Source organism: Engystomops pustulosus, chromosome 4 (genome assembly GCF_040894005.1).
Source record: "Engystomops pustulosus chromosome 4, aEngPut4.maternal, whole genome shotgun sequence".
Lineage (NCBI taxonomy): Eukaryota > Metazoa > Chordata > Amphibia > Anura > Leptodactylidae > Engystomops > Engystomops pustulosus.
In genome coordinates, this window is record NC_092414.1 from 84,314,515 (window position 1) to 84,327,895 (window position 13,381).

The window sequence follows — 13,381 nt, forward strand, 5'->3', positions numbered from 1 at the left end:
TCGCTTTTACAGAGAATCTCTGTGGGTATTATTCCTTTATTGAAGCAAAAACAAGAAGAAGTGTGATAGCGACCATGAATTGTTAACAATCTTTATTAGAATACATACACAGAACAAGAGACCAAAAAACTTTTCCCCTGATGAAGTCACCTCGTGTGACGTAACGCGTGGGGTGAATTCTCACACCTCCTGGCTGAGTTAGATGTTCATTACCCCTCGCACATTCCTTGGTCTGTTTATTGACTGACACACCTTGCGAACCTTTTCATCTGACAAGTTGTATAGAGAGGGTTTTTGTATATACCTATCTATCCTATTGATTTGTGATGTATCTCATCTTTTTACATTATTGTTTACAAAAATTGTTTACATAAACACTGCTTGAATTTGTTACAGCCAGAGGGGTTTGTGATGGTGATTGTATTGTTTTCACCTCACTGAGTCTTTGCAGTGTATATCAGTACACTTTTTAAGTGTTTTTATCTATTTTTTTGGTCTCTTGCTCTGTGTATGTATTAATAAAGATTGTTAACGATTCATGGTCGTTATGACACTTCTTGCTACATTATTTATTTGTCGATATTTATGTGTCGAAGGACCAATAGAGGTTTTTTTTGTTGTGCAGGACTCCTTGGTACGGATCGCGGGTACATCCGTTCCTTTCCCTGTGGCGTGGCAACCCCCTGGCCCGGACTCACCTCTCCTGCTTCCCGACTAGGCCGCCCGTGTGCCCGCTCACCAGGGCGCGCAAGTGCCAGCTCTCCTAGCCTTAAAGGGCCAGCGCTGGCTTATCCGGCTCAGCCCTTATAATCTGGCACCTCCCTTCCTGCCAGATCCACAGCATTGTTTCCTGTAAGTGAAAGCCCTATCTTCTATGCCCTAAGGAACTTCCATGGTTTCCATACCAAGCTTCCCTAAGCTTTTCCAGACGAAGCGTGAGATAGTCTCCAGCATTCCCAGACACTCCTGCGTGCCAGCGTTTCCAGATGCTCCTGTGTCCTGTGTCTCCAGCATATCCAGGCGCTCCTGTGTCCTATGGCGTCACTAGCGTTCCCAGACGCTCCTATGTCCTGTGTGTCTCTAGTGTTTCAGATGCTTCTGGTGGCTCCTGTTTTCCCAGCATTCCCAAGCGCCTCCAAGCCACCAGCTCTCCTCCGTGGGCAAGTCCGTTCCTGTCTGCCTGTGTCGTGTGCCAGCTCCTGCTTTCAGGCCATACTCCTGCTGTCACCCCCAGGCTCGGACTTTGGCCTGCATCTCCTCCTGCTCCCTCTTACCTTGGCTGCCACCGCGGGCCTAGTCGCACCCGTGGAACAACCTGGTGGCACCCTGCTGCAGCAAGACCATCCCGCTTTGCGGCCTGCTCTGGTGAAGACCAGATGCCAATTAGACTCAGGTCGTGGGTGTCGGCAAGTATCATCATCATCATCATCATCTCCCGCAGTTGTCCAGAGGGTCCTCAGACTCTTACCATAGAGACTCTGACAGTTCGTCCTTAAGCGAACTGCGACAGTACCCTGACACGGGCATTGTTATGAAGGGGTTGTTTTACAATTGGGAATCATTTAATTGCAATGAGACATTGTGATAATTTCATACTTTGTACACTAGACAAGGCATGATAAATCCCCCTCTATGTTCTATACTACAAAAACATCTTTGTTACAGTGCAATTATATACGTTTTCTGCTGTTAAAATGTTGCATGATAATCCCAACTGACGATTTTCAGTTCTGCTCCGTTTTGGCAACTTTTGCTAACTCACTGCATTTTCAGGAAGTAAAAGTTCTCCTTATGGAGCCTTTGCCAATTAAGACCAGCTTGTAGGCATGTGGAGACCTAGGCCCCTTCCACACTTGCGTTTTTCATGCGTGTTTTCTGTGCAGGCTTTTGACGCGCAGAACTTGCATTGCACTCTGACCAATTGTAATCAATGGGCTTCTTCACAATTGCATTTTTCTTCACGCACACACGTGCGTTTTTTTAACGCACGTTTAAATCTCAACATGCTCTACTTTTGCAAGTCATGCGCGTGAAAAACGCACAATAGAAGTCTATGGAGATGTATCAAAAATGCATTGCACTCTGAGCAAGTGCAATGCAAGTGCAATGCGTTTTTCACGCATCAATTGCCATAGAAAAGATAGAGCTCAGCCCTGAGTCCATTTCACGTGCATTATCTGCGTGTGAAAAGCACATTGAAATTGCATTAAAAACGCGCGTGAAAAACTGAGACACTGAACAAACTCTGACTGAAAACTGATTGAACTCTGATGCAAAAATTGCGTTTTTCACTGACCAAACCCTGATCGCACCCTGAGCAAACTCTGACGTGATCTGCAATGCAAGTGTGGAAGGGGCCTTATAGTCATTGATGTTCCACTAGGATAGTGCTGTCTACAGTTGGGAATCTATTCCTTCTGGAATAGATGTACAGGTTTAACTTTAATAATACATCATGTCATAGGCTTCTGTCATTCTTAATGTTAAGGGGGCTGCTTTTAAGGTAGCAAAAGAGGCATTCCTTTCCTTATCCCATTTTGTGGAAACGTATTTGCATATTCCTTAAATGTTGTAGTGAGCCATGAATCCCTTTGAATGCCTTATCCATTATGTATAACAAATAAAAATCTGTCTAAACAACTTTTTTGAAAACAGAGTTACATATCTCTTTAACTGAAAGGGAGCAAATATCTGCATTCACTGATTCCCTCGACTTTAGTAGATTTCTAAGAATTAAAGAGAATACTTTTAAACTGTAAACCAGATGGCTTTAGATGCAAGTCATTCTTCACAAAGTAAATCTTAGTATTTCTACCACATGCAACAGACATGCAACAAACACATAGAAACCTTAAAGAGGACCTATCACCCTAAAACAAATGCAGCAGTGTTATACTGTTAGCATTATCGGAAACCTCTGATAACGGTAACTAACACCGCTCCGGTGTACAGTAATAACGACGGACCGTTCTAAAGGAGACCGGCGTATTCATGAGGGGCGGTCTGAGGTGCTGCCTCTTCCCCGGACCACCCCGCTCGCTCCATTGGAGCATCATACGGCAGTCACCGCCCCCAACCTGCTCCCTCAGGAATACGCCGGACTGCTTTGAGAGCGGTCCGGCATTAGTACTGTACATCGCAGCCGTATTAGTTAGTGTTATCAGAGGTTTCCGATAACGCTAACAGTATAACACTGCTGCAAATTTGATGGTGCTATATACATGTGTGTTACTGGGCATGGTGTATGTATATAAATATGTGTAACTGGTCAGGGGGTGGGTTTGTATATAGATGTATTACAGGGGAGGCTGCTATATATAGATGTATTACTGGAGGAAGGCAGCTGTATATACATGTATTACTGGGGGAGGAGGCTGTATATACTGTAGATGTATTACTGTACAGAAAGCGTCTGTATATAGATATATTGGGGGGAGGTGCTGTATATAGATGTATTACAGGTGAGGAAGTTGTGTATACATGGATTAAGGAGGGAAATCAGCTGTATATAGATGTATTACTTGGGGAGTTGGATGTATATCGATGCATTAAGGGGGAGACAGTTGTATATAGATGTATTATGGAGATAAAGAACCTGTAAATAGCTGTATTATGGGCGAGGAGGCTGTGTATGGATGTATTACTGGGGGAGGCAGCTGTATAAAGATGTATTGTCTTACTTGGGCAGGTGGCTGTATATAGATGTATTACTGGCAGGGCTGGCTCCAAGTTTCAGTAGGGGTTGGGGTGCTGTGGTGGTGGTCTGGGGCTAATCTGGTCTGAGGCACAGGTATACTACTTTGACATTGTGTCTGATTTGATATTGAGTTTATATTTTCTGTGCCCGGTATAGCCCTTATTTTTATACTTATGGATTGATGTTGTAAACTATTATGACGTGGTATATATTTTTTACTATGGCTAATAGACTGACCACCACCATGCTGTTTGTTTTTGTGGTTTTAATGTGTATGCTTTTAATGTCCAATTTTTGATTGTCTATATGAATTAATAAAGGTGTATATTTTGAATTTATTTTTGGTACTTGGAGTATGATGTGTGATCTCATATGTTTTTTGTTGGTATTCATTGCTTGAAGTACATAGGGATCGGTTACCAGAGAAGTGGGTACACTTATTGGTATTCATTCCAAGTTTCAGTAGGCCCTGGGAGACAGAGTCTCAGTGGGTCCCTTTGCAGTGAACTCACGTGGTGGAATTAAAAATTCAGAAACTAAAACGGTCTCTGATTCCCCTTAGATATTCCCTAGTTTAACATCACAATCAGTCCCCTCATTGTTATTTTATAGACAGTCCCCCTCGGCCCCATATGGATTTATTAGATACAGCCCCCTCACACCCATGGATTCCTTATATACAGCCTTATGTGGGCCCCCCAGCAGTTTTGGGCTCCGCAACTTGCCCAAGTATGCTGGTGCCGGCCATGATTACTTGGGTAGGAGGCGGTGAATGTTTAAATGTATTACTGGGGGTGGCTATATAGATGGATTGTATTACTGGAGGGGGGTTGGTAGGGGGGAGGTTATAAATAATGATGTGTATTTTAAGAATCCTATTCTAAATAAGTATTTGCATGCAACTTACTGGAAATAGGTTGAAAACAGGATACTTGCCAATTTTCCATTTTCCTTTGCCATATAATATCACTGGCACCTGTATATGTCTCAAATATTGGGAGAAAATTGTAATAAGAGCAACAGTTCTGGAAAACAAGAATTTAGAAATAAACTATAAAATGTTTGATATGTTATCTTGTCTTTATTTAAATGTTGATATATTAAAACACAATAGGATTACCATTCAAAACATTATCAGAAATGCTTAATAATGAGTGGCAAAAAGAAAGAGAGAAAGAAAAGAAATGTTTGTGATTTACTAGACCAGTGATGGCAAACCTTTTAGATGCAGGGTGCCCAAACTACATCCAAAACCCACATATTTTTTAGCAAAGTGCCGATGCGACAATTTAAACAGTAACGTATTACTCCCTGCTCTGTCCCATGTTTAAATTGTATATGTACCTGAGGACACCAATACAGAAGAAAGAAGGAGAAAAAGCTTTGGTTGTTGTTGTAGTTTCCTTCTATGGTCCTGGGTTGCCTTGAGTCCTGTCTGACGAACTCTGCAGTGGGGTAATGGCGCGGGTGCCCTTAGAGAGGGCTCTGAGTGCTACCTCTGGCACCCGTGCCATAGGTTCGCCACCACTGTACTAGACTTTGAGAGCATAATGGGAGACCTAATGCATCCACCAAAATTTAACTAATCAAACTTTTCTCAGTTACAAATAGGAGATAGCAATTTTTGATTAAGAGGTCCTTAGAGCAAACGAAAAGAGTGGAAAACTCAGCACCTGCTGGGGTTGTACACATAGCAGATACGTAGCAGCATGTTTTTTACTGAATAAAGAAAGAAGCACACTTACAACCCCAGCGTGGCTATAGTGTGCTGAATTTTCAACTCTTTTAGTTTGCTAATTTTGGTCCGTGGACTTCGGACAATCTTTCCTGCACCTGCCATTACCTGGAATGTGTGCTCCGAGAGGAAAGGGTGAGCTGGCTTACTTCTAAAGACCTGTTTCTTTGGTTTATCGCTTTAAGAGGTCCTTATAGTTACATTTATTCAGGACTAATATTAAAAGCGATATAACTTGACTTTGTCCATTAACACTGAAAATGGCCCACAGGACACAGCATTTTTTTTTCTTCATTTTTTCCAAGCTCAACTTCCAACAGACATAACTGTTTTATTTTTTTTACATTGGCAAACATGGATTATTTTTTTCCAAAAAGATCATTTTTAAGGTAAAAATAGCCTAATGGTAAAAATGTATTAGCTTTTTCTGGTAGAGCAGATAAATGGCTTTTCCGTCACTTGATTTTGCATCAAGATGTTTGTGCAGTATATAAAAACATGATATTCTGTACGTTATTACAATTAGGGATAAGGGATAACAAACATGTAAATGTTTTCTTTATATTTTACTAAAAATATTTAAAAAAAACACTTTTCTAAGGAAAAGGCATTTGATTATGTGCTGCCATATTCTAAACGCTGTAACTTTTTTATACCTCAATGAAAAGTACATTTTAAAAAGGTTTGTTTAATGTGGGATACGATAATGGTTATATTGGTACTACTTTGATCACTTTTTATCTCACTGTTTTGATAGGACTGAAGCAATAAAATTGCAATTTGGAAATATTTTTAATGCCTTTCACAGTATTGATATAACAACATAACATTGGCTTAGCCAAGGTCTCCATGGTTTTGATAATACCCATTTTGTGGGTTTTTAAAATTTATTCTATAACCCTAAATATTTACTTATGGTGAAAAAGGCAATTTTAGTGGTGGTTTTTATTTGTATTATTTATTTTAAAAAAAAAACCCTTTATTTTAACTTTTTAACTGTCCCACACGGGGACCTACACTTGGGATAACTTTATCCCCTAAAAACACATTGTAGTCCTTTTGTGTGTAATGCATCTGTCAATTTTACACTACATTTTGCATATTTGACTCAGTCTTGGATTGGGCCTAATAGGCCTTCATACATGGCAGTAATGAAGGTCTTTCCCAGGTCTTGCCATAGCCTATTGTTCATATTGTGGGGAACCATGTTCCATCTATCTCTTTCCTTAGCTGCAGCGGACATGCTTGATTATGGCAGTAAGGGGTTAAAATGCCCTGCACAGAGATTGACAGGCAGACAAGGCAGGCAGACAGGGCAGATGCACAGTTGTGTGTAAGAACTTGTTTCAGCAAAGAAATCTCACCTGCTAAAAATTAGGGTACAATATTGTCAGATTTATGAAAGAATTTAAATAAAAATGTTACAACACTTCTGGAAATCCAGTACAGATTAAATTGTAGTAGCCAAGTATATAAATACACCAAAGGTTGAGCTTGAGGTTTAAAATTCCAGAGAATTGCTTAGTCACAGATTGAAATATTTTTGATAAATTATAGACCATCACAATATTTTTACCATGCAAAAATTCTAGTAGCTATTGCCTTGTAAAATAAACATTCCGTGTCTGCTTTTTATCCCATGCATTAAGCTTCACCTTGTCTTAGTGTATAGAAAAATAGGAATGTGTAAAAGTCCATGGTTTTTGTACTAAGGAATTAATGGTTATGTTTCCCTGATGTTAAAGCATACCTAAACTTTCAACATGCTTTGCAGAAATCAGTAGTCCAGTTTATGTATATGTGGATTAACACTGTCATACATGACTTGGTCTTGGTGATTATCACTTAAGATATCCATAAATGAGGCTCTATAGCAGCATGGTTCTGATATCTCTAAGTATGTGGCTCACAAAACCATGGTTATAGCTGCTGTAAAAACTGATGCTCCCCCTGAAGCCTCTGAGTCTGATTCTTCTTTGGCAAAAAAAGTTGTAATTTCATTCGCAAATGACTTTTGAGGGATTTTTTTAGGTAGAAGTAGAAGATTTTATTGGGGAGAATTCTAGAACGGATATTTCATATCAGGGTGTTATTAGTTTAGTCGGGTAAAATCTGATAACAGGTTCACTTTGAGTCAAAAGAAACTTTACCAACTTCTTATGTTTCTACCTTTTGTGTGAGAAAGGAGGGAAGGATTCTTTGGGTACAATGAAGAGGTGCATGTAGAAAGGCAGAAAAAAGACAAAGTTTACCTGCTCTTTTCATTTCTGGCATTTAACCCATTCACACTCTGCGCCATACATATACGCTGCAGAGGGGCTGAGGCTGTATGAAGAGGGCTCACATGGTTAACCTTCTCTATAGAGTAGTGGGGTTTGCTGCATATTACAGCAAACACCCACCGCTAGTGTCCATAATCGATGCAAGTATCAACCTTTGGGTGCCGCCTTGCTTGTTATGATCACCAATCCCCATTACGACAATGGTGAACGGTTGCCAAGAAAGCCTCGGGTCTCAGTCAGACATGACATCTGCTGTTTCGTTACAATGAGCCAGTGGTTCATTGTAATGAATACTGTGTAAAAATGCCATATACTGCCTTACAGTAGTATTGTAGTACATGGTAGTAATGATCAGACCATCTAGGGAGAAATAGTAAAAAATAAAATTTAAATAAACTAAAAATTTAAATCACCTCTTTTCCTTAGAACTAATTTAAAACATAATAAACAATAAAAATTACAAACATGTTGGGTATCGCTGCATCTCAAAATGCCTGATCTGTTAAAATTTAAAAACTGTTATTCCTGGCCATGAACCCTATAACGGAAAGTAGTGTTCAAATGTTTGAAATACTACTTTTACACCATTTTACGTCACATAAAAAATGTAATAAAAGTGATCAAAAGGCCGCACAGTCCTCAAAATAGTAGTAATGAAAACGAAAGCTCATCTGGCAAAAAATTACACCTCACAACTCCGTACACTGTAGTATGAAAAAGTTATTAGTGTCAGAAGATGGCGAAACAAATTTCTTTCAAACACATTCTTTTATTTTTTTAAAAAGCATTACAACAAAATAAAACCTATATAAATTTGGTATCCCTGTTATGATACCAGAGGATAAAGTAGATGTATAATTTGGAGCACACAGTGATAGTCGTAAAAACTGATCCTACAAGAAAGTGACTTAAATGCGTTTTTTTTTTCCAATTTTACCACATTTAGATTTTTCTTCCAACTTCCCAGGACACGGCACAGAATATTAAATAACACACTGAGAAGTAAAATTTGTGACGCTAAAAAAAAGTTATAGATTTTTGAAGGTGGAGAGTGAAAAATGAATACAAAAAGCTAGCGTCCTTATGGGGTTTAAAAATGGTTTTTAACATTTGGAGCATCAATTTTACAATAATTCACAAATGTCTGCATTACAATAACAAATTCAAGAGCAAAGCAAGAATAACTCCTTTTCATATATGTATGTGTGGGTTAAATATATTTGCTAAGGTCTTCCCGATAGAACTTGCTATATAAATGAGTAATGTGTCTCAATGTAGCCTCTTCAACTCCTACTTAGGATTGTGTCTGCTCATGATTTCATCACAACACTGTTCCCTCCTGAAGATTCCCGCGAAGGGCTGATGGATCATCCATCGTAATCCCAGAGCTTCTAGCTTTTTTTAATAGCGTCTGCTACTTAAACGTGTCTCTGTAATGTTTGAGAAACTTAAGCTGGATATGATCATGTTTCTTAGGAATTAGTTCACTTATTCTTCTACTTCCAAGGTTTTACACAGCGGGTTAGCATAGCAGGAGAAAACTACTGCGTGAAATGCTGTGGTCTTATCCATAAATTAACACCACTTTTGGGGACAGTGGAAATCCATCTTATTGTAATATTCTAAAATGGGGCTACCACTGCAAAGAAGATGTTACTTTTCATGCACATATACTCCTTCTGACTACCCCAAAAATGTCCTTTTGGATTGGTCAAACCAGCATATGCTGTCAATAGAAAGAGTGTAAAGTGTAATATTCAGCATGTCTGACAACCAATACACACAGCTAGTGTTGAGAAGACCCGAACCACAAAGTTCGGCTTGTACCAAACTTTGCTGGTTTGGGTCCACCTGACGTTAATGTCTTCAGAGAGTGATGGCGCCAATCGTGGGCGTTAACTCATTAAATATGGCTGGCAAAGCCTCACTCACCCACCAAACCCCCCCAAAGTCACCAGTTGTAAACAGTTCACACCCACCACTGACCGGGAGTCTACTCATAACATATTTGGCTGGTCCCATCTTTTTTTCTCTAATGTGCATAGGAGTTGAAGTGTACTTAAACTTCCAACAAACATTCCATTAATCATTACAATTTGACTTTCTGCATTGTCTCAAGATGGAATTTAGCCCAAAGGGAATGTTTGACTCAAAAGCCCTACAAACAATCATTTGTACCCTAATGCCTCCTACACAATCAAAACATCTCTAGAATGTTGCTTTTTTCTTAATGTGGAAGCTATAAAAATCTTAATTGTTGCTCTCAATTGCTGTCACCTTGACTATTGTAATTCCCAACATATTGATCTCTCACTTACTAAATTCTGTATCCTGCAATCTACTCAACATGCACAATTTCATAAAAAATAGGTATTGGTAGTAGCATTGGTAGTAGCAATCAAATGTTCTCCTCCATATCATAAATTAACAAAAGAAGGAATTCATTTCATTTTGAGCCCAGCCTTATTTAGTATTGATGCCATGAGAAAAGGTGATTCAGATAGGGATTAATTGTTATCATTTGTTGTACTTACAGTAGGGCTATCCCCCAATGTGTGCCACATTTCTTTCCTGCCTCTTGAAATAAAGATAGTCCTATAAGTGTAATGGTTGGTGTGATAGACAAAGGCCCAATAAATCTCAGTAGAAGTCCAATCAGTCCAGAAAAGCCCAAAAACAGTTGAAAACTGGAGGAAACAATGATTGCACCTTGAATCTGGAAAACAAAATTGAAATTAATTAAATGTTGTGTTTTTATTGTTACTTGACTTTATCAGTTGATGCAGATGGAAAAGGAATAGTTTACTTACTAGTTTAAACAAATATATAATTGACGGTACTACACACATTCTATAAGCTCCAATGTATTTGACTATATTATGGGTCAGTTTTGTACCAATAGGGCATCCATAGAAGGGAGCGACATCATACAATTCCTCCATGTACCTAGCATCTTTTATGACTCATCTGTTATTTTACAGAGCTATCCTTGCACCGAATTTTCAAGAGGTCAACAAATCTATGACAAATTGTACATGATCCATTTAAGATTACAGAACCATAAGGTCATCTAAAGTAAATCTTCCCCTCCAGTCTCTAAAAGTGACTTATCTCTGGCATGACTTTGAAAACATGACTTTGAAAGCAATTTTCTTTAGGTAAATGGGGAAGATTTCAGATAAACTTGAGAATTCTAGAAAAAAAGATATTTCATACCCTACCTGGGGGATAGGCTGTTAGCTCAATGGGGGTAAAGAGAATCCCTTTAAAATGTTTACTATTTTAAAGAAAAGTTTCTGATAAAGCTTTTTGAAAATTTAACCTGATCCCTCTCTGACACTGGCAGTGAACTATAGCAATAAACCCTACAGTGAAAGCAGTCATTGTTCCATTAAAACTTAGTGTGGAAGTATGCCAGCAGGTTTTTTCATGCAAATGTTCATGGACAGGTCAAGAAAGACAGACTTTCTGGTTAGAATTCACATATAATAGAAATAATGATTTTAATGGATGTCAATCAGTCTACATTTTCCTAGTTACATTCTCTTCTGCCTTTTGTGGTTCTATCTCCAATGAGATTATTATGCTTAATAATCAGTAATATTTGCCAGTCAAACAGGCAGATCTGGAAATCATAAAACTATCACTTTATATGGAATGCAGGAGTAAAGACAGAATGGTCTTTATGTCTACTAGAAGGTCAAAGGGGAGAAAAACATGTCTGTCTTAAAGGCTTTGCCTCCTCTTTTGCTGATTTGTTGCTTTCTCTTATCAGATGAGAAACTGTGTCCCATGCTATGCTCGACTAGTAAAGAATTGCTGGTCCATTGCTCCAAAGCTCACCCAAACAACATTTTAGAGACAGCTTTGATATTATAGAAATGCCAAAGATCTAAGACCTCCAGAAGATTGTGTGACCTGACTGGGGAAGAGACCAGAGGGAGGGAGAGGGAAAAAACAGAAATGCAACTAGACGAAGCTTTCATGATGCATTTCAGATGAATGCAGGAAAAGGGTGGTGTGTATTAAAATCCAGGACAAAACATAAGAGAAAAAACTGACTCACTTTCCGGCCCTTAATAATAGAAAAGAGAAATGAACAACACACCATATTCATTAGTTTGTCACACCAGCAATGAAAACATATCAACACTTTGCCAAACATTAACCCTGTTTTGCATCTAAGAGAGAACAGCCTCCAATTTACTTATCTTCAGCATTTAAGATAACTTAGAGAAAGAGAAAGAAAAACAAACTAAAGATTAACAAAACTAAAAATAATCTACTAAAGAGTGATTTCAAGGTCACAGCCTTTGTTATAACAGGAAAAGTATGTTCCTTTAATTCTTAGACAGGGTCTTGCTAGCAGCAGGAAGTTCTGCCGTCTAACTGCATTTACCCATGTATGTTTACTTTTGTTTTTAAACTGTTCATTCCTTTTTGAAGTTTCACAGTATGTTTCAATTAATTTTGCATAGTAAATAATGATAATCAGAATAATAATATTGATAATATATCATCTTTCTTGAGATACTAAAATGATCAAATAGTCAATTTTTTTCATAACATGTTAACGTAAATCATTTTGTCTGCAGTTCTAGTACAGAACTATATACCATGAATTCACATTCACTTGTTATAATAACAAAACAAAATAACAAATATACATTTTTAATTAAATGGGTAAATGACAAGTTCTCAACAGTATACTTTGCATGGAAGGGAAATGAATTATCTTCGGCCGTTGCAACGAATTAGAAACCAAAAGTTGACATATTTATTACTTTAGTTTGTATGTCCTCTGAATATAAACACGTATCCTAGTTAGATATGGACAATATTTCTACTTCTCAGTGCTCTTCTCACTTTTCTTCTGCATAGTACAGACTACCCGGTGTGGGGGGCGATGTTGTCTATTGTATTGCATTTATTTACTTTGGATGTGCACTTTGTATTTATGTTGTATCTTCTCTATATATGTAAATAATTACTCAAAAACACCACAATGGAAAACCCAGTAATACGTACCTTAGCTGATATCTGGGTACTTGTTAGAGCTTTCCTGAGAAATATAGTTTTTTAAAGAAAAGAGATAACATTACCTCTCTTATCCGAGACTGCCAGGATTCTGTATTATCAATAGAAAAGTTCCCGGTTCCATTGAATATGAACACTTCAGAAACTGGGCATTTCCACTGAGGCAAATATAGTATTGCTAGTGTGGGTGTTATTAAACTGAATGTCCCACCTTGCAGAATTGGTAATCTAAGAATCAATGAAAAAAATAATTACATAAATAAATATTTCTTTATAACGCATTTGATTTGAAAGCCATATTCTACTTTACTATAATGTACAAGGCCAAAAACTGGAATCATTAGTATGTAAAAAGAAATTCCAGCTGAACATGATCTTTCAGTGGCCTTTCTATTTTCCTTATCACTGCTATATAGGGATATTTGCATATGTTATATTAAAGTCAAATTAGTTGAAAAAAACCAGCTGTTTCTACAGAAATACATGCAGCTTTTAAATCCTCAGGTTGTGTACTGGTTTGTCCTCCTCCTGTTGCTTATCCGGCAAACACCAGATATATACCAAGTTCCAGGCTTCTCTGCAGTCACTTTCACCTTGGACTTTGTATATTAGATGGTGGATGATGAATGG

At 38.2% G+C, this 13,381-nt stretch overlaps 1 protein-coding gene across 1 annotated transcript in view; it reads right to left on the bottom strand.

Moving 5' to 3' along the window:
• LOC140128461 (solute carrier family 23 member 1-like) overlaps window positions 1-13,381 on the bottom strand; it is a 148,595-nt gene that overhangs the window by 98,573 nt on the left and 36,641 nt on the right. The window contains exons 4-6 of the mRNA XM_072150168.1: window positions 12,817-12,979; window positions 10,249-10,430; window positions 4,605-4,722 (exon numbers count right to left, since the gene is read on the bottom strand). Coding sequence (XP_072006269.1) covers window positions 4,605-4,722; window positions 10,249-10,430; window positions 12,817-12,979 — 463 coding nt within the window. The remainder of the gene's footprint in view (window positions 1-4,604; window positions 4,723-10,248; window positions 10,431-12,816; window positions 12,980-13,381) is intronic.